At 45.7% G+C, this 22,722-nt stretch overlaps 1 protein-coding gene across 2 annotated transcripts in view; it reads left to right on the forward strand.

Moving 5' to 3' along the window:
* ELP2 (elongator acetyltransferase complex subunit 2) overlaps positions 1-22,722 on the forward strand; it is a 1,316,635-nt gene that overhangs the window by 770,909 nt on the left and 523,004 nt on the right. For both annotated transcript variants that reach the window (XM_069620606.1, XM_069620607.1), the window contains exon 11: positions 11,685-11,816. In XM_069620606.1, the coding sequence (XP_069476707.1) occupies positions 11,685-11,816 (132 nt within the window). The remainder of the gene's footprint in view (positions 1-11,684; positions 11,817-22,722) is intronic.

The raw sequence follows: 22,722 nt of genomic DNA on the forward strand, positions 1-22,722 counted from the left end.
ACTAAAGTTGGTTCATGTCCTGATGAAGGCCCTGTAAGTTGTTGGAGGAAATGAATGAGTGTATTCTGTCTTGATAGGGCCAAAACACATAGTGTTGACACCTGAATATTGGCATCAAATGTGTGATGTCATTGTTTTTCTTTCCTTTGTTATGCAAATTCCAACATTTGTAAATTACACATGTTGTAGTAGAGGGTGTCCAACTACGATCAGAAATATTGATGATCGTACATGTGATCATTCCGTGACCATGTCTAAATTATTGTTAGTTGGATATAAATTCCAATAGCTGCATACCTGTATACAATACCTGCGTACAGGCCATTTGAATACTGTTATATTTGAGCAAGCACTTTAATATATCATGCACTTTATGGTGGTTTACATTTATTTTGTTGCACTTTATTGCAATTTTGCAGAGAGACTACTTGAACAGAAATGTATTGTTGAATTTTAATGTGTATTAACAATAATAAACTGTTAAAAGATGTTGTAATAAAATTTGATGTCTGTTGAGAGATTTGTAGAACTAAACAATTAAATTGTTCATTAGCAGCAGAGTTTGCCACTGGCATTATTATCTGGCATGAAGTAATTATATAGGCTTTGATGGCCTTTTGAGCTTTACAAGTGCAGGGCACCCTACCCTGTTTCGTTTACTACTGTTAACTGTACTACACAACAGTGCCCCCTTCCTCCCTATTTCAGACATATTGCTTTGTCCATGCAACTTAAGTGAGTAGTTTAGCTCAAATGGGGTTGTAAAATCCTTGGTTGGCTTTTCCAAGTCCTACGCCAGGTAGTGATTTTGATAGAACCCTCCTATTGTCAGCAGTAACATTTAGAAAACTTGTTTTTCCTGGCTCATACGTACTGTGATGAATCTGACGAGTATGTCACCACTCCCCAATGGGGAGCTGCCCCCACCCCTTGGGACTAGGAAGCCCGCTGCACTTAGCGCAGGGTAAGCAGGATACCTCTGGTGTTGACTCCTCTTAAGGGGGCAGGGAACCCCCAGAGTGGTACTTCAATAACCCCCTCTGACACTAACATATTAGTGGGGTATATACGAGTAAGGGGATAAACTATGGTCCCTTTAATGGCTAGCACAGAGCTTCTGACATCAACCTTGTTCAATCCTCCTCCTGGAAAACAGAAGAACAGTAGAAAGATCAGCCTCCTGAAGGTATGTCAGAACAAGAACCAATCAGAAAGAAGTATCCGCACAGCCTGCGAATTTCAATAGCACTGCAGCGCACATTGGATGTGTGGACGCTTGGACAGAGAAAAACACCAGGCCAGACGCCCGCACTGGCAGAGGGTGACAAGGCCAGGCAGGTGAAAACCAGAGCCATGCTGCGTGGCAGCCAGAATGAGCATGGAGTACCCTGGAGGACCGAGGTAAAGCCCGGAGGAGCTGCCCACAAATCCCCACAATGAGCAAGCAGAAACGTATTGAAGGCACCGGCCAACGCAAAGCTGATTGAACAATGGAGGCTTGAGTGGACTGCACAGCCCTCCCAAGGACCACACAGGTGCGCAGTGGTTTTAAGGTGTGAAAAAGTCTGAGAAGCCGTGAGGGTGGGTAAAAGGCCAAGAAGCCCTACACTGGGGAGAGAGACGGAGAGACACCCTGAGTGGGGAATACTCAGAAGCACTAGAGTGGTGTGAGAAACTTGAAGGTGTCTCCCTGTCTAGTCCCCGGGGGATCTGTAATCCAGGTGGCCAGGACACGGCCATCCCTATTGGATCCAGTTCCCGGGGGTGGACCAGTGAGGGAGGATCGCCTGGATGAGGGTTCCTCTGGGAGTGGAAGCGGGACACTGACAGGTGAGACACAGTGTCCCCCTTCTTATAACACCTTTTCCCCAGCCTACCACATAAGGTACTCAGACACTCTATCCCCCACACCCCTCTTTTTCTACACATGCACTTTCTTACACCACGAAATACAACAGACTAACACTAGAGTCGTTTACCTGACATGTCCCAACACAAGGGTCAGGCAGAGTCCGGCAATTGACCAGAACCACACACACACACACACACCTGACGGCCCTTTCCCTTGCCCACAGCGATAAAAGGTGGAGCACGAGAGCACACAACGAGCAAGTCAGACGGCAAAACGAAATAGGTATCCAAGCACGGCAGTTCAAGAGGAGGAGAAAGGCAGCAAGAACCGAAAGGGCGGCAAGGAGAGAAACAACCTTGCCCTTTCCGACCCAGACCTGCAAAGTCTCAGTGGAAGGAATTGTAGGACTGTGAACAATAGCCAGTGTGTGTTGCAGCAGATGTCAATGGTACACAGAGCACACCTACACTGATCATCAGTACAGGGAGAGACACTTGCTACTGTGGTACCGGCCTTTACTCCAGAGACAAGAAAAGCCAATTGGTTCATCACAGCTGGTGAGTCGAGGGGAGAACCGATAAGAAACCGAACTGTGTTGAATGAAAGTCGCAGATGGCAAATTAAAGAAAGTTCAAAGAACTGTTAACATTAAGGGAAAACCAGCTGCAGAGGGGTCCAGCACCACGTGGGTGCTCATTCAAGAGACTCTGGTTGATCCCACGTCTGTTGAAACTACCAATACCAAAAGGCCCTATGTGAGCCGAAACGAAAAGGTCAATGTGGTCATACAGGGGTCTAGCAAAACCCCCTGTACAGTCGAAAGTCTTTGAACTACACATAACTGAAAAGCTAGGGGAGGTGAATCCCGCACAGTGACCTCAAGAGAAAGAACTGTGTGATTGACAAGAGTTGGCAAGAGTGAACCCGGCAGAGGGATGTCCACAGTGAACTGTTTAAAAATACATTAAGGCTTGTGAATGCCACAGGTGAAATTGTTTTGGGAGAAAAGCCACATTGAACCCGACAGAGGGAAGCTGATATTCGAGAGGGGTCTGAGCCCGGAAGAGGGGGATTCAGGGGTGAAAAGTCATCACCCAACCTACAAGTATAAAGGAACTTTTTGTTTATTATTTTGAGCACATTAGGTCCTCAGAGGCAAGAGACATTTTGTAGAATAGAGACTTAACCACCGAAGGTCCTGATAGCTAAAAACGGAACTGATGTCTTGTGCTGGGAAAGCTTGAGAGTGTGCTGTGCTCAGGAGTCCCGCCTTGTCCCGTGCTCAAAACGTGGGGAAGGAGACCCTGACTACCACATCCTGACTTATCATTTTGTGAACATTTCTTTCTTTCTTGTGAACCCTATCCCACACTCTTTTTGTATTTAGTTATAAGGATTGGCAATAGGTGTTTCTTAGTATAGGCCTTTTTATTTGACAAGATAGATCTACCTTTTTATTATTTGATGGTCGTAGCTTGCTCCCATCTTAGATTTAGGTTTAGATTAGGCATTTTTCCAACCTACCTATACAGTTTAATAAACACCTGTTAAATTTGATCACTCGTGTCTGTCCCTACTGTTGCCACCATGAGTTCCTTAAAGTGGTGAGAAAATCCCTGAAACAGGAGATACCCAAGACACCCAGAGTAGTGAGGGAGTGAGAAAATGTCAAGCCCCAGAGTGGGAAGAACACCAAGAAACCCCAGAGTGGGGAGAGAGAAAGAGTGGAGCCCCAGAGTGGGGAAAAGGAAGAAACCCCAGGGTGGGGAGGAATACAGAGTTGTGAGAAAGAGACTGATTTGAGAGAGAAACCGGAAGATCTGGCTGGGTACCTGGATGACACTCCAGCTGCATGCTTGGGACTGTTCATATATGCAAGGGCCTATGGTAACGGGACACAAGTGTGAGGCGCGTACGCCTTCAGCCGCTCTTTGTTCGGGCAGTGGCTGCAATTCTATCTTGGTTCGTTTTCTTACGAAATGGGGAAAGGAACTAGGTTAGGAAATAGGTTTCAGGTCACAGGACTGCATTTTTGTTTAGGCACCTTTCTTTTGTTATAGATGTGTGAAACCAAAGGGTGTCTCACAAACTAATCCCTTGGGATCTGTCATCCAGGTGGCTAGGACACAGCCATCGCTTTTGGATCCAGTTCCTGGGGGTGGGCCAGTTTGGGAGTATCACCTGAATGAGGGGCCCCTGGGGAGTGGAAGTGGGACACCCGATGGAGAGATGCGGTGTCGCCTTCCCGATTATCCCTTTACCCGTTCTCATTCCATGGGTTATTTGACTTTACCTCCCCTTTCCTACACGAACACGACTACAGGGACTGAGCACTCTGGGAGAAGACAGACTTACACCCAACCCTTCCGTGCGACATCAGAGTCGGGCAGTTAACCTTAACAACTCACACCTGATTCCCGTTTCCCTTCCTTGCACAGATAAATGGCGGAGCATGCGAGCACACTACGAGCTGAGGGGCAGCAAGCGAGGCGAGGATTGAAGCAGAGCCGGAGAAGGAGAAAGCTCTTTGAGGCCACAGCTGAATCGAGGAAGCCAGACGAAAAGTCACAGGGAGAAACCAAGCAGATAAGTACCCTTTGTGAGAAAGTCATGGTGACAACAAGTATGACCGACACAAGTGATCACAGTTCAAGGGTGTTTATAGAACAATGAAAGTGGTATGCGGTTTAGAAACTTAAATCTAAGATGGAGAAAGGTGTGGACCATCAAATGAAAAATAAGGCACTAAATACAAAGGGTGTAGGTTTAAGTTTCACGAAAGAAAGAAGTGTTCTCAAATGATAAGTCAGGAGGCGGTAACCTGAGTCTCCCTTCCCCACGGTTTGACCACGGTGTACGTACGGAGCGTGGAGCTTGTAGCACAGTATGGTCTCTGGCATCTACAGCACGACACAACAGTTCCAATGGCAGTTCTTAGGACCGTCGATGGCCAAGTCTTGTTTCCTCTGAAAGTCAGTTGCCTTCGAGGCCTGATGTGTTTAAACAACAAAACAAATGTTCCTTCAACAAATGAGTTTGTTAGGGTAATAACGGTTTACCCCTGAGTCCCCCTATTCCGGGCTGACCCTTCTCAATTGTATTCCAAAGTTCAATATAGGGTGATGACTTCACCCCTGGGTCCGCTTTTCTGGGCAGCCCCTTCACAAATCGTTTTCCACAAAAAGGTTGGATGAGAGCTTTGCCCCTGGATCTCCCTCGGTCGGGCTCAGATCTCTCTTGACTGTTAGTATTCGGGTGATGATTTCACCGCTGGATCTCCCTCTGCTGGGCTCGGGTCTTCCTTGACTGCTAGTCCTTGGGTGTTAGCTCCCTCTTTCTCAATAGCATTTCTTCACAATATGTCAAATAGGGTGAGGACTTCACTCCCTGTGGCCCCCTCTTCTGGGCTGACCCTGGCTCAATTGTTTCTTTGCATCTTTTATTCTTTTCTCATGAAACTTTGAGTGATTGCTTAACTCCTTGGTTCTCCCTCGTTCGGGCTCGGACCTCTTAACTGCTAGCCCTTGGGTGACAACTTCACCCCTGGATCTCCCTTGTTCGGGCTTGCTCCTCTCTTGACTGCCAGTGTGGTGAGCATTAGCTTCACCCCGGATCGACCTCGTCCGAGCTCGGCCCCTTCTCTGTCCTTTTATCTTCTCGGGTGATGGCTTCACCCCTGGATCTCCCTTGGTCGAGCTCGGACCCTGCATGTCTTTAACGAGAGTCAATTCCCTTGGTTTCTCAATGTTCACTTTCATTATGGGATTCACTTCCCTTTCTTTCACAGTGCTTGTAGACAAGTCTTTCGATTGTATAGGGATTTTGCTTGATCCTCTTTATGACGTCTTTGACCTATTTCGTGGGCCTTCCTACGGCCTTCTGGTACTAGCTTTTCTCATGTGGGGTTCGACCAGAGTCTCTTGAATTAGCACCCACATGGTGCTGCTTTCTCTCTGCAGCTGGTCTGCCGTCACACTTTTAACAGTTCATTCAAAGTTCAATAGCTTTGGTTCAAAGCTTGCCACTCCTGCGATTGTCACTCAACACAGGCTGGTTCTTAATGGTTCTCCCCTTGACTCACCGGTTGTGATGAATCTCTTGGCTTTTGGCTTCTCTGGAGTCAAGGCCGGCACCACGGGCGCCAGAGCTTCCCTCGCTCCTGCTTATCAGCATAAGGCTGACCCATGTACCACTCACATCTACTGCAGGACACTTGTGCTATTCTCAACCTTAGGCTCTTTTCCACGAAGGTTCTGCAGGCCTTGGACGAAAAGGGCAAGGTCACTTTCGTCCTTGCCACCCTCTCGCTTCCTGCTGCCTACCTCCTTCTTTTGAACTGCCAATTGGTAGCCGTCTCGTCGTGATGTCTGCTATGCTCACCTTTCTCGCCTTGCTCAAACTGCACTCTCCTGCTCCACCTTTTATCCCTTTGGGGAAAGGGAAGGGCCGTTAGGTGTGTGTGTTCCTGTGAATTGCCTGACTTTGCCTGACCCTCGGTTTGGGACGTGTCGGGTATACAGGTTTAACATTAGTCCCTTGTCTGTCGTGAGGAAAGACGGTGTTTGTGTCTGAAAGGAACAAGGTTGAAGTGTCAGAGTGTCTTACGGGATGTGATGGGGGAAAAGGTGTTGTTAAATGAGCTAGAATGGCCAGGATGAAGAACAGAACATAGGGGATCATGGGGACGATAGAGTTCTGTCATAGTAGATTGGGACTTTGGGAAATGACAATCAGGGTGCGAGACTGGTAGGGTTTGCAGGGTAAGCGGTCATAGCTTGGGTCGTGACATGAACAAAGGGGATTGTGGCAATAGTAGTTTTTTGTGTGGTCAAGTAGGGAATGCGGAAAAGTATTCTCAGAGGAACGGAAAGAAGGATAGGGTGTATTCGAATGGAGACAGGTGAAACAAAGATTCTGGGAGTTCTGCTTTTTAGATGTAACCTGGTTTGGGGCTTTAGAAGATTGATTACTGTATGGAAGGTTTGTTGGATCTGGGCCGGAGAGATCTAACGGGAGGAAAGGATGCAGATGCAATATGGCCCATGAAAGCCTCTGATACTTCGCCCTTCTCTCCTTCTCTGGCACAATACGGCGTCTCACCTGGGACATTCCCCAGAGCATGACCCCGGGTTCCTCTACCCAGGTGATGCTCCCCCACTGGTCCACCCCCAGGAACTGAATCCAACATCGATGGCTGTGTCCTGGCTCCCTGAATAAGGGATTCCCGAGGTCTTACTGGGAGAATACCTTCAGGTTTATCACACCTTGACCTGTTTGACAAACAATCGCTGGGCTGTTGAAGACTCAGAAACAGCACGTGTGTGGCGAAGAAGAAAGGCCTTTAGATCCCGGAGGATACTTCCCACTAGAAGAACCGGGGGAGAAGCGCAGCCACCGTGGTATCGACCTCAACTCTGCTATCAAAGCCGCAAGCCAAACCTTGCATACAACCGGTGTTAGGTAAGATTTCCACAGAGCTGGTAAATCTTCCTTTCCTGGTTCAACTCCAGAACTTTTTGTTTTTCTAGTGGGATATTTTTCATTAGTACCTCAGTGAGTGGGAACCTTTTTCCACACTCACCTAATCTTTAACTCTTTTTATGGGTGTCATTTTTAAGACTCTCCATAGTGACTTTTTAAAGTTATCATGTCTAACAACTTATTGGCAATAAGTGCCTGTTGTTGCTGGGTTGCCCTAGGGGCTCCCGATTTAACGTTCTTGTGCTAACCTTGAGTGAACTACAGTTCCCAAGGGTAGAAAGGATCTTTGGATCCCTTTTACATTTTATTCTGTGAAACCAGCACACCCCACCTTATGTGGAGAACTGGGGAGATACAAGGTATCCACTTTCACATTAAAACTGTAACAATTCTGTTACAGTGACAAGCTTACCTTTAATGGCTGGTGGCAGTGATACATTTTACTAATTTGGTGCACCTTTACCGCGGGCTGTAATCACAGCTGCAGTAAAGGCACCTAAGGGTGCTCATTTTACCAAAATGCCCCCTGTCTTCTTTTTCTGCCATGTTAGTGTTTCTTGTCGTTTCTTGTTCCTTCCCCTGACATCGAGGGCGGGAAATTCCTTTGTTTGAGTTTTGTCTTTGGCGGGAGTCCCCTGGACACCCCGCCCAGGCTCCAGTCAGTCTGTAAGCACAGGAAGTGGGGGAGGAGTCCAAAACCTCCCCTCTCCTTTGTCTTAGTCCTTCCTTCAACTGGGCCAAATCCCAGTGGGGGGTTGGCTGTCCTGACTGGACAGCCAGACGCCCCTTTCTTGTAAAATGCGCGGAGAGAATGCAGAGGCTGTGTTGCAGTTCCTGATAAATACTGGAAACCTGGAAGCTGAAGTCATGTCGACCACTGGAACAGAAAACCGAAGAGGATGATGAAGGAAAAGCGGTGGGAATGATTTCCAGCGGCCGGAGAGCCTGCTGTGTAACCGGAGCCTGCTGCAGCCCTTCCTTCCGATCGACCTGTGGTCTCCGAAAATGACGACCCGAACCCAGAGCCGGGTGAGACCCACCAGACTCAAGACGACCTGCATTTTGAGCCATCCCACGGGTTGCTGCGACCTTGCGTTCTTGCAATACCCCAATACCCTGGGACCTCCAGCCACTGTGCGGTGCACGGTCTTCCGAATTCCGAATCTCGCTGAAACTTCGTGGGCATCCTGGTGGATCTCCAGAGACACGAATCGAGTCCGAATAGTCCCCTCACAAGAGTGCTGGACCTCTTAAACGACGAGAATTCAACTGCAATTTTCTGTCTTTTTCTGTGCTCCTGGAAAAGGCGCCAAACCCGCAGAACCGCATTCAGCCGCGAGAGAAATCGTGCCTAGAGCCTTCTTCATCGATCCCTGCTGCAAAGTCCCTTCTGCGGTCTTGTGTTCAGTCTCCAGGACAAGGAATCCACTGACCAGGTATTTGGCTGCAGTCCCTGAAGTTCTCCTGCTGCAATCTCTTCTTCATTGCTGAGGTACTGTGTTGGCTTGGGTATATACTTACCTTAAGCCTGTTGGGATTTCTGTGTAGTCCTGGGGTGTTTTCTGTGATTGGGAGGTCCCTCGTCCAGTACACCCAGTCCCACTGCTAGAATCCTGCTGGGGTGTCTTCTGTGAAGCCCCTGGACCCTCTTCTAACCCTAGAAGTAAAGTACTCCCTTGTTTGCCAGTTTTCCTAAGAAAACTCTGACTTTTGCTACTAAAGAACTTATTCTAACACTGCCTGTTGGTCACTAGTCCTAGTGACCCCCCTTCTGCCACTGAGAACACTCATGCTCTAAGGGAAAGACTTTGAAGGGATTGGGACTTCTGCCTAGAAAAGAAATCGAGTGTTTTACTTACTTGTAAAGAGTTGGTGAGTAACTGTAATTCTCAGAGTGTACAGTCACAAAAGTTCTTACTGATCTTGAATGTGTGATGCACTGTTCTTAAAAGTATGGCTAACATCTTTTCTTCCTTAGCCACTGTTTTACGAGTCTAAAAGAAAGTAGATGTGAAGGTATTTTACTCTCCTGTGATTAGGTTGTGCCTCTTTACAAAAGTAATGTGTTGGTTTCACCAGATTATTCCTGTACGGTAATTGTATGAGTGTCCTCCAACTGTTGGTATCACCAGGTTAGTCCTGTTAGGATAACTGTATGAGTGTCCCCCAACTGGGTCTTGCTTCCCCTGACTTGCTGCTAGCCTGTCCTTAATAAGTCTACATTAGGTTGTTGCCTACCTAGAATATCTATTCAGTAAAGTGTGACATTGGGTTTTACTTTCCCCTTCATTGTGAAGTTAAAGTAAGTGGGTTTTACTTACCTTGTGTTAGCTGTGTGCCATCCAAAACAAGTTACCAGAGTTATTGCTTACCTCAGTCTGCGGGTCCCTGATTTCCAAAGCATCTGTAATTGTATATTACATACATTAGGTTTTACTCACCTGGTATAACTGTGTGTTATGGCAAAAGTAGTTATAGGTTTTTACTGCACCTAGAATAAGTGTTTCACTGTTCACCAAAAGTATATTGTCCAGTTGACTGTTTGTGATTTGTTCCAAGAGTCGCTGTACAACTGGAAGGGCCTACTGTCCTTGTATTACCAAAAGTAATCTAAAAGTAACCATTGGTCTTTTACTCCCAAAGAATAGGCTTGACCTATACTAAATGTGTATAACAAGGTTTTGACTTCCCTAGAACTACTGTTAGGTGTTCCAAATAAGGTTTATACTTTCACTTGTACTCTATCTACTGCCCGCTCTCCCTCCTAAGATAAGCATGGCTGCTCTGCCTACGCTACCATGTACTCAGGTGGTACAGTCCTATACTAAGAGTGGAGTCTTGTACTGCCTCAGTTGAATGGTTTTGAAGAAGTGGGTAGTTCTTCAGAAAAACTGTCCTAACAACCGGTGAGTTGAAGGCAACTTTGTGAACCAGGCTGAATATAAGCGAAGGTTGCGGGAGGCAACAAAGTGTCATACAAGGTGTTTGATAAAGACGCGAGTAAAACGAGAAAGACGATAAATGTTTTCTTGGAACATTTAATGAATGAACGCTCAATATTAAGTAGCAGGGTGGTGTGGCGAAAGATCTCTGTCGGAAAGTATATTGTGAGTTGAACCATTGAGATTGGATTGAACTTTGTGTTATGATTGAACATTTGAAGTCGGATGAAAAGGAACAAAGTGGTCAGGTAAGGGTAAAAGTCAAATCCCTTGCTCAGTATAAAGACTTCAGTTCTGTTATGTGGAAATATGGAAAGAAGGAAGTTGTCAAAGTTCCAGGTCTGAGCCCGATCAAGGGGGACCTCACAGGATAAAAAGGAAGGGAATCCGAGCCCGGCTGAGGGAGATTACATTGAGAAACAAACAGGGAAGAGACGGTCCGAGCTAGGCTGAGGGAGACCTTAAGAAGTGAACTCTGAGTTTTATTATTTTTAGTTGTGTTGATTCAAGCACTGTAGAAGAAATATCTAGGGACGCTATGCTGAAAGACTCTGATGTGTCCTGAAGACTGCTTCCTCCTGCCAGAAAAGTCAGTGTGCTCCAAGTGCCATATTGTTCCGCCTTGTCCCGTGGTAAAACGTGGGGAAGGGGAAGCTATAGTTCAGCAATCCTGAACTCCCGTACCACATGCACCTTTTATCTTACACCGTTTTCTTTATACATTGCAACAGCCCACACCCTTTTGTTCTTTATAGTAAGGTTTGGCAATAGGTTTTTTTGTATAGGCCCTTTTTTATTTGACGAGAAATGACAAGGTCAGGGTTTTCTTTTGTTTTGATGGTCGCAGCTTGTTCCCTTCATTAGAATATAGGTTTTTTCAACCCAATAATGGTTCAGTAAACACCCTTGAACTACATCATTTGTGTCCGTCATACTTGTGATACCATGCCTTCCTTACATAGAGTAGGGATTAGTATCACAGGCTTGGGAACAGACTAGGTAAAGAGAAAAATTGAAATGTGTGAAAATAATGCCTCCTTCTCCGTCTCCTGATTCTGGCTGACCACAGCACATACATGTATGTTGTGTGTGTGAGTGTATATATAAGTGGAGAGAGAGCAGAATACTTTTTTTTTGTTTTTTTTACATCCCCAGTTTTCTTTTGTAAAATGATGTCAAATGACTATAGTGTAAAAACAAATAAAGGGAATTCTTAGTTCCATTCTCATTCCTAAATCACCAGCGCATTTACAGTTGAGATGAAAAACGGAATGACGTGTTGTAATGTAATGTATCTCAGAGACATGTAATATTAAATAAATGGGTGTAAATTAATCCTAAATGAGATTTGCACGTTAACGATTTTAGATTTTACATGATCATTTATCCATTCTGATGTTTTCATCTAGGTCCGTGTGGGAGAAGTAGGCGGCAACACACTTGGATTTTTTGGTTGTCAATTTAGCCCTGACAGATCAATGATTCTTGCCCATGCGTTCCATGGCGCGCTGCATCTCTGGAGACAAAACCAATCCATAAAAGTAAGTCATTTATACAATTAACAGATCGTTAGATGGGATAGCAGAGCGTATCGACTTGTACATTTTTCACAGCGGGTAAAAGCTTATTTGCATATGAAGGGGTTTGTGTAGGTGGTGGGCGGCAATCTTCACAATGAACCTCATTTGTCAAAAAGGTTTTGTGTTGCAATATTTTTCAAAGCTAGGCTCCAAACTGGCATCGGTTAAGACCTTTGATTATAAGGAAAGTAAAGCTGAAATATTGTTGGATGACATATATAAACTGTAGTAGAGTAATGTGGAAGAAACACACATGAGATAAAGACTAGAGAAGAATGCACAGTATAAACATTGAAACTTGCTGATAATCGAAATATCGTTAATTATTCTGAAATGGAAAGGTAATGCAGACCCTTGAATTAGTAAATGGGTTTGCATAAAGCAGCGTAATGCGACCAAGGCCATTGTGATCACACAATCTTTTTATTAGAATTTAGAGGAATTACACACAAGGAAGAATCTTTAATCCCAGGAGAACATGACACTGCATTGCCAATAATCCCTATATGCAGAGAAACGCAGAACCAGAAAACTGTCCCCACAGTCCTTCAAAGTAAAACTGTATACATGGTTGAAATGGTGGGAATTCCATTAGTCCAACAAAAACATTTCAGCATGACTGGCATTGCTCCAGGAAGTATCTCTTCCCCTTCCAGAGAGAGAACTAGTGAGGATACCAAATACCCTCTCTTAAACCACCACCACTGCCAAAAAAGACTGTTGACATTCATTCCTGTGCCGGTTTCACAGTGGACCCTTAGCCTCAAATATTTCAAAGAAAGCCAAGGGAGTAGCTGTAACAGTGAACATGTATGTTTTTCCATCATGTTGTACCCAGCGCTTTGCGCAGCTCAACATAGTAGATGGTGGATCAAGCACTGGCAAGTCTTTGCTGAAGTCCTGCAGTTCACTCCTATGCTGTCTTGGCTCAGATCAGTGAGCAGAAGTAGGATTTGACCCTTAGAAATTCTCTATAACAGCACTGCAGCTTTAAGGATCTTTTCTTTTTTAGCAATACACTTACAGAGGGAACATCAGTGCAGCCAGACCAGTTTCAACGTTCTCTTGCCACCCGCTGTGAGACTTAAGGCACTTTAATGAAATCCAGACACTTCCATCGATGCATGTTTTGTCATTGTTTAAAATATGGAAACCCAGCACTCTTAGGGCTTTCACACTAGCATCATTTTCAAGACTTTCCACTTTTGACTGCAGGGTTACCATTTTTCCCACTATATTTTCCCACTGTACATTGCGCAACTGATGAGCTCTTCCTCGTATGGAAGCTGTGAAGGCATAATGAATGAGACACAGACAACAGATTCAAATTTGTACTCAAAAGTTTTATTTAACTTAAAATGCAGGAGGGAGTAAGGCCTATCTTGCCCTATGCTAAGGTGGGATTTCCCTCCCTAAGGAAAACTAAGGATAGTCTGGGTTAGGATGTCCAAATCAAATGACTGACTGTGTCCAAAACGTATACTTGACCTCACAACTAATTGTATTCAATGTGTAGGGATGTCAGTCTCAGAATGAAGAGTGTTAAAAAGTTCAAAAGAAAGTTTAGAGCTTCTTTGGCTCTTGCCTTATGATCAGCTTCCCCTTCCCCAAGTTCAAAACAGTTCACAAAAGATTGTGGTTCCCTGCCCCAAGTGTTCCCATTTTCCAGCTTTTCAAACCAATGCAGTTCTTTGGGAGACTTCCCAACTTTCTTGTTATTAGTACTTCATTGGTTCATAAAGACAAGTCTGTTTCTTGACTTCAAAATCATATAAGCAGCTGTAGCATTACACAAGCTTCTGTATGGATACTTTCATTTGCTTCCTTCATAAAGGGCACTCAGTCTAGGGGCAGTTGTCGGACCACACCATCCATCCATTAACAGTCACGCAACCTATACCCCTTCTTATCTATGTTCCATCAACAATTATCGACTGCTTTCCTTTAATAGTTAAACTCGTTCCTTTCATCAATGTTACATTCTTCCAACACTTTACCATAGCCTGGTTTTCTATCCTACACTTGGTTATACCTTGTGTATTCTTCTGGCTCCTGTATTGACAGGCTTTCCCTTAACTTTCAGTTCCTTGAACTATTTCAACTTTGCCCAACACTTGGCTTCTCCTCTCATACCCGTGAGGAACCTGAAGGCATCCTCACATCTACTCCCCTTGAATCCTTTTCTCAGGTGGCCAGGGAAAGCCCATCCCTCTTGGATCCCGACGCTGGTGGTGGAGATGCGAGGAAGGATCACCTGGATGGAGGGACCTTGGGGAGTGGGGAGAGGCTGTCTTTGGGTGAGACATGGTATCCCCCTTTTCCTTGTAAGAACAAACCTTAGCCCCCCCTACCTTTACAGGTTATTGCTAGTCATGTCCTCTTACTTCCACTCATTTACACCACTTTGGTACTGGGACGAGGAAGAGAACTGCAGAGGAAGACTATTGAAAGAGTCAGGCATGTCCCGAAAAATAGAAGTAATTGTGGTCAGGCAATTGAAATCAAGGACTTGCACCTTCAAACAGGTCACAGGTGCATAAAAGGTGGGACTGCCAACAGGCGAGGAGAAACCGGCCTAAGAGAAACAGGCTTGAGCGAAACCGGCCATGGAGAAGCCTGGCTGAGGGTAAGCGATTTTGGAAGAAACCTGCCGAGGAGGGTCCTGCCTGGAGGACAGGACACTTTGTGCTACAGAGGAGAGGCAGTGACGCCGGGGCCAGATCGTGCCGTGAGAGAGTTGAGACTGCTACAGTCTATTTTGCCTTATGCCCAGGCCCAGAGCTGTGGGGCACTGAAGACTCTTAAGTATTGCAAGCATCTGCGAGGTAACAGCAAAGCTACCAGCAAAACGCAGTGAGGTTGAAAGCAGTTGAGCGCTCTCGCTGGGCTCTCAAAAAGTGTATGTGGAGCTGAAGGATGCCGTAAGAAAGAATAGAGGACACCCTGAGGAGCGGCCGAGTGCCGGTGAGTTAAATAAAGGGAACACTCATACCAGGGTGCTCCTGGAGCTACAACTGGGCATATGGTGATGCCGAATGAACTGAAACATGTGTTAATGGATGGTGAACCCATAGTGAGGGTTTTTTGGATATGGAGCCAGCTGCAAATTATAATTAAATTAACCTACATGTGAAGCAACTATTATTGAATACTGAATTAAAGGAAAGTTCTGATGAGCCCACGAATTAAGTGAAAATAAAGTGTAAAAACACAAGTAATGAACATTTATGAAATAAGCGTTTTGAATCACGTGACAAAGCAAGTTATACTTTAAGGCAAACAATCTTTGTGAACAAAGTGAACACCAAGTGATAAGCACTTATGAATACTGTGAGAGCAAGGTGGTGGAAGAGAGTGAGCACCACGCAGTGAATTGTGCAGAAGAACACACTGTGGCAAAGCCACATGACTGCCAAGGTGAATCAAAAGTGAATGTAAACAGAAACATAGGTGAAGTGAGAGAGAAACCTGTGTTAGCAAGAAAACCTAAAAGAATACTGAAAGCTAACCGAGTGCAACGGGTTATCGGTTGCGTGACCTGTAATGGATGGACCGCGTGGTCCAACAACTGCGTCTAGACTGAGGGTACCCTGCTTGGGAGATGCCAAGGAAAGTAAAGGTAACCAATCTACTTTCTGGAATAGGATTGCTGAAGTGAATGAGAAAGAGAGCAATCTGTATGAACTATTGAAAAGCCTGATTAAAAAGTTAACCTGGAACTGGTTTTGAAAACTAAGAGACTTGAACTGATTGTAAGTTTAAAAGCTGTAAGAGCCGACGACTTGGGCAAGGGAAACCCAAGACTTTGTGAACTGTGTTGTCGTCTTTGGGAATGGAACCCTAAGACCTTTTGGAACTGTTCTGAACCTGGGGAAGGGGAAGCTGTAAAGTAACTCAAGAGCTGGAAAAAGCTCAGTACTTTATCTGGAACATTATTTATATTTATTTTGTTGCTGACATCCCTACAAATTGTTTAGCTTTAGTTGTGAGGGCAAGTATAGATTTTGGACAGACAGATTTTTAAGCTGAACTTACTGACTAGGACTATCCTTCGTTTCTTTAGTTAGGGAAATCCCGCCTTAGCATAGGGCAAGTTAGTCCTTACACCATCCTGACATATAAGACAATAAAGTGTTTTTTCAGAACACTGAATATGTTGTCTTTGCCTTGCTTCATAATGCCTTCAAAAACCCTTTGTTGTATTTTCTTGTGCCAAAACCTGTCTGAAACAATTCACTCTGTGGTATCTCTTACTTGTACCACATTGCTTTTGCTTTATGCAGCATTCAAAAGTGTTCACAATGTCTTTCAATTCGTTCGGCATTCAAAATTGCTTGCTACAACTTTCAGTTTGTTTGATTTTCCAAAAGCACTTGTTTACTGTATTCCAACGTGCTTATAACAACTTTCAGTTTATTTGATAGTTAAGAGTGCGTATTCCAAGCTACTGGAGCACCCCGGTATGAGGGTTTCCCTTTTATCATTCACTGGTTCCACACAGCAGCTCAGATCGGCTTCTCTCTTGCTCTTCGCACTGCTGTCCCGCTTCCTGTGTCTCTGCTCTTCGTCCCCGGAGACTGGAGAGAGCACTGGCGAGAGCTCCTGGTGTGCTGCGGCCGCTGGAGTGCCTCAGCACCCCAGCACTCCCGCTGTGCGCACCCAACAAGGAGGGCTGACAGGCCTTCTAGACCCTACCGCTTCTGGTTTCCTTCTGTGCGCCTCTACTTTCTGTGCAGCCAGGCTTCTTATACCTATTGGAATTGTCAATGGCACACAGGTGTGGGTCATTTAGTTCAATTGCCTTACCTTCATGAAACCTATTAGCTGGACATGCCTGGCTATTCCAATGGTACACTCCCATAGCCCTCTTCTTCGTCTTAGTATAAAAGTGCTGTTTGGGGATATTTGAAAAGGAAGTGTGCATTACTCTGTGCTGTCCCTTACTCGTCTTGGTATTGATGTGTCCTCCTAGTTGGTCTCTTCCTCGTCCCAGCGTTGAGGTGATCATTTTGGGGGACATTTTGGAGGAAAGAAAGGGGAAAGGGCGGACTGTAGGCCAAAAGGCTTGACGAATAGAAGGTTAATTTTGGAAAGGGAATGATGGGATACCATGTCTCACCTAAGGACGTCCTCTCCCCAAGTTCCCATATACACCCCCAGGGTATGGATCCAAAAGCGATGGCCTTTGCCTGGCCATCTGAGAGGAGTATCCAGGGCGAAAAGAAGTGTGGATGTCCTCAGGTTCCTCACAAAGCACATTTCTGTTAGATTACTCATAGTTGCTGCCAGTGGTAGTTCCATCAGCTTCTGAACGATTGAGCCATACCCTCCATTTTACAATCCACACCTGCCACCCTTTAGTCCATACCATCAACCTCCCTTTAGAAGGGCCTCCACACAGTCTGTCGAGGCTTTTTCCCCCTTTGTGAAGTTCAACAGCTCTAAGACGTCACTGTGGGGGAGACGGAATTGGAGCATTGTGAGTGGTGCCAGAGATTTTGCACTATTTCTTTGGCATGGTGTGTGTTGCACACCCGATTCACTGTTCCGGAGCAGTGGACAGCCCCTCCCAGTCAGCTCCTCACCATTTTAAGTTACAATACACTCTTAATTCCGGTCGTTTTGATGATCTGGTCTCTGTGGCCTCCTTTCCTGAAGAGTTCCCCTTACATCATCCTCTCCTCATTAACTCTTGGCATTCACTGCATGACGTTTTGACTCCCCTGCAGCACCTCTGTAAATTCTGCACCACTCACTGTTCTGAAATTTAGAGCACACAGATGCATTTTTCTCTTGTCACAAGCAAATTTGCCAGGATCTAGAGGGGCCGATTCCCCTTGTGGTTGAGTCTGCAGGATACCATCTGGAAATCTCTGCAGTTGAACAGGAATACCTGTAACCCAAGGGCTTTCCTTCCCCCGGGGAAAATCCTGCAGCCTTTCCTGTTTTGTTGCTTAACCTGGGCAGTGCAGGAATGTGTTGAGGCTACGAGAGCAGACGTTAAGAATGCAGAGCATAGCTTAGAGAGTGTGCAGCCTTCTCCCTGTCCAATTGGACAGTCCCTTGCCTTACATTTATTTTTGATGCCACCTTTTTGCTGCCACTATGTTGCATTCCTCCATTTGTTGCTGGCGGAAGTTCTGAAGTTGGTGCCTTGATGGGTGAGATGACCCATTCGTCTACCCGAAGGCACAGTTTTAGAATTTTTTTTATCCCATTTGAAGTCATGTTTGAACGTAGGTGCAGTTAAGGATTATTTGTCAGTTATCACGGGGATAGCTGAACAAGGGTTCTATTTCTCTGTGCTGATGATGTTAGTTCTTGCAAAGGTGAACAATTCTTCCCCCCACCCCCCCAAAACCATTCATAATTCCTGTGTGGGACCCGTATCTGGTGCTCACGTTTCTGATGGTGGCTCCTTTGGAGCCACATAATATTACACAATGGACCAGCAGATTGGTATCCTTGCACCAGTAAAACACTTTTCATCCATTCCCATCCCTGGCTTTTTCTTTTACTATCTGAAGAGGCATTCTTCTTTTTGCCCCTTGTACCTTGTAGTTGTACTTTGAACCGCAGTGACATATGTCACAACGACCAGGTTCCGGGGATGACAGCACTACCCTGTCTAGTACATAACCTTAACTTGCTAGGGTAGAATGCTGCTATCCTATTAAAAGTGAAATTTCAGACAAAGTACAGTGAGCTCCAGTTACACCCCCATTGTTGTATACCAAGAGATCGACAAAATCAAAATCACTAGAGATAAGAACTATAAGTGATGGAATTTTGTAAAGTAGAAGTAAAAGCTCTGAGCTATTTATACAGCATTCTGAAGAGTCGTGGATCATAGGTTTGATAGTAAACACCTTCTCATCAAGGTTCGCCTTTACCTCTACAGATTTCCCAACGTCACTGCGTTTGTTAATTGCACCTGCTCTTGTTGTCGTTGATTAGATTTTTCTTCACTAAGAGTTAACACTAAGTTGTACCACTCATGCTGTCATGAGAATAGGTGGACGTGGATGGATTAACATCTGAACCTGTATCTTCTATAGAATCCAAATCCTTGACCTTCACCAGACAGCATGTGAGGGTCCCTGGAACCTTCTGTATTCTTTTCTTGTGGTAGGACTCCCTCTTTCTGGCGTTTTTTGACATTGTGGTGGTATGGTTGTCGAATTTAGGGGGTCACTATTGGATTTTGAGATCAAGGGTATACTAGTGGGTTCAACTATAGTTCCACATTGTTTATTTCTCTTTGCTAGTCGCCTCTCCATTCAGGTCTGAAATAAAAGGGCCTTGGCTCATTGCCTACGGGTACCAGTACTTTCCCGGTTCTTTCACCCCTATTCAATACCAGAGCTATCAATGGTGCAGCCTCAACTGCTTTTTCAAGTGCATCGTCATTTGAGACTGGCTTCAGACTGTCATGCAGTATCCTTGTGAGTTTGGACAATGTTTCACCTTGTGTTTTTTGTTCTTCATGGATAGAGCTGCATAGTTTAAGGAGAATCTTAATAGCAATGTTTAATTCTCCTAGATTCACTTCTGCACTTGCAGTTGATACATTACTGGTTATTGTGTGGTATGAAACACTGGTGTCACCCTCTCCACTTCCCTCCTCTTATTCTGGGTAGAGGATCAGTGTTAAAGACATTCTTTGCACTAGTATCTGTGCCATTGCTTTTAAGAAGGGGGATCCACTGTGGAGGCAGAAGTGGGGGAGGTTACATGTATCCCGAGAGCTATGCAGCATCATGAGACACAGACAACAGGTTCAAGTTTGGTTCAGAAACGTTTTATTAACTTAAGAATCAGTATTGAGTGATGCCTAACTTGTCCTATGCTAAGGCGGGATTTCCCTACCTAAAGAAAATGAAGGGTAGTCTGTGTCGGGAAGTCCAAATCAAATGTCTGTCTGTGTCCAAAACCTATACTTGCCTTCACAACTAACTCTACACAATGTGTAGGGATGTCAGCATCAACATGAATAGTATTCAAAATAAAGTTTAAAGCTTCTTCCAGCTCTTGGCTTGTAATCTGCTTCCCCTTCCCCAAATTCAAACAATTGACAAGATACGGGGGTTCTCTTCCCCCAAGAGTTCAAATCTCACAGCTTTTCAAAAAATACAATACAGTCCTTGTTACTTTTCCCAGCTCTTTTGATATTGATTCTTTTCACTAGTTCGCAGAGGCAGTTCAAACTCTTAACTTCCAAATCACATAATAGGTTGTTATAAAACAAAAACTTTCAAAGACTTTCAGTGGTTTCTCCTTACAGGGCGGCATTCGGTCTTGGCGTAGTTGTCAGACCACAGAGTCCACCCATTATAGGTCACGCAACCAATACCACTTTCCTGGCTGCCTTCCATCAACAATGTGCTACTGCTTCCATTTAACATTGAGGCTTGATTTCATACACCGGTGTCACACTCCTCTGACACTATACCATGGCTTAGTTGGGCACCAGATATTTGTTACACCTTCTTATATTCTCCTGGCTCTTGCCAATGCAGGTTTCCTCATAACATGTAGTTCCCTGAACTGTTTTGGCTTTGGCCAATACTTGCTTTCTCAAACCATACCCTTCTTGGTATTATGTTGACTTTGCCAATACTTGTGTCTCAGATAATACAGTTTGTGGTTTTATCTAATGTCACCACCTTTCTTTCACTCCACTCACGAACGCTCAAAACCTGCTTTTACTCTGTTCGGCATTCAGAAGTGCTTGTAAAGACTTTCAGTATGTTAAGCAATTCAAAAGTACTTGTAATTGCTCTGTTCGGTATCAAAAAGTACATATAATGACTTTCAGTTCATTCGGCATTCAAAAGTACTTGTAATTGCTCTGTTTGGTATGAAAAAGTACTTATAATGACTTTCAGTTCGTTTGGTATTCAAAACAATGTTCATCACATATTCGCCTGCGAGCCCGGTGTTCCCCACACTCATCAGTTGGAGCTTACGGCATTGCAAGGTCTCTGCCACCACGAGCACTCACCTTCCTGTGCGGGACCTCGCTTCCTCTCCTAGCGGCTCTTCGTGGCATTGCTCACCAGCAATGCTCCATCTGCAAGTCCGGATTCTTGGGACCGCTTTGCTCGGTTACACCTGTCGCCCTCTCGCGGCTGCTACCGGCCTCCAGCGTTGCTTAGCTTAGCTTCCTGGTGCATAAACTCTGCATATGTAAATGGGTCTCGAGCGCTTGGGTTGCCACACAGCTGATCTTGAGTTGCGTTCCCAACGGCTGCCTCTGCCTCCACAGCTGACTCCATTTACAAAAAGATGTCTGCTTTCAAAGTTCCTGCCACCATAATCATTCCAGGAAACGCTAGACCGCTAATCATTAGAACGGTAGTCTGACTTTTGCTGTCCTCCTCCTTGTCCCAGTACACAGCAGAGGCGTCATGGGTAAAGCTTGGAGGGAAGAACAGGGAAAGGGCTGACAATAGCCTACCAAGCATTGGGGGGTAGATGGTTCATTATGAAAATGAAATGGGGGATACCATGTCTCACTCAAGGACATCCTTTCCCCAAGTCTCCTCCACCCAGCTGATCCTCCCTTGCATATCCACCCTAAGTGTCAGGATCCAAAAGTGATGGCCTTTTTCTGGCTACTCGAAAGGAGGCTACATGGGGAAAAGAAGTGAGGACGCCCTCAGGTTCCTCACAATCCCCACATTTAACGAGCATGACTGAACAACGCCCTGTAACGAGTAACATGAATCCAATAGGAAATTATTATTGATGTTATCAAATGTCGAGCAGTAGTGAGGGACTCAGTACATGTTGTTTTTCCGCATTTACTAACACATTAAGGCCAGCATTAACATCAACGGCCTCTCAGTGAAAGAGTGTGCATCCAGTCCACAAGGTGCTTCACTTCACCCCACCCCCAGTCAGGTTCTAAACCCTCACACATCTTTGCCCTCAACCTCGTTTGAGCGTAGGGTTAAATGCAATTTTTTGCTTTATTCAGGACTTTTCCCGGCATTTCAACAGTGATTGACAAGTGGTATAGAATATTGTTTCACAAATTAGAAATGTTAAAAGTGGAGACCAGCAGGGGGCGTGGACCAAGATGGCCGTTTAAAGTCGCAGCTCCACCACATGCCATCTGGAGGGATAGTGGCTTCACCCAGCGCTGAGAGATGCATTACCTCGCACAGCAGGAGCAGCAGAGACCAGAGGCATACACCTGGTGCAGTGCGTCAGTGTATGACGCATCCCCCACCGGTGGCGCAGGCAGGCCATGCCAGGCCTGGGGAGCATCGAAGCAGGAGCCTCGGGTCATCTGGAGCGCCAGTCTGAGATGGCCGTGGCACCAGAACACCGTTCACGACCAGGCAGTGCCGGTTTAGCCCAGAAGCAGCGGGACGTGAGGAGACCCAAGCAGGAGTCCACAGCAGTGCAGCCTGGACCATAGAGACCGCTGGAGTCCCGGAACATGAACAACACTCGAGGTGAGGAGCTGCCCCGGGCCGAGAGGTGAAAGCAGACTTGAGACCTGCACCACTGAAACCCACAAGAGAGACGAAGCAGGAAAGGGCCTGCCACAAACTACCACCAGGACTGGGGCTGACCTGAGGTGTGCTGCAGGCAAACCAACAACCGAGTACCAGACTCCCCACCCCTCGACCACCCTACCACCCTCCCATCCTCCCCACCCCTCGACCACCCTACCACCCTCCCATCCTCCCCCTACCACAGAGCCAGCGACACCACGGCACAGAAATACCAGGCAACCATAGGGAACAGAAATTCAGAGCGACGGAGGTGGGGGTTGAGCCCCAGAGCATATGAGAGTTGGGGCACTCAACTACCCAACAGAGTGGTCTTACCGGCACAACGCATGTTTTTGGTC

Source organism: Ambystoma mexicanum, chromosome 5q (assembly GCF_040938575.1).
Source record: "Ambystoma mexicanum isolate Mex_15411 chromosome 5q, UKY_AmexF1_1, whole genome shotgun sequence".
NCBI lineage: Eukaryota > Metazoa > Chordata > Amphibia > Caudata > Ambystomatidae > Ambystoma > Ambystoma mexicanum.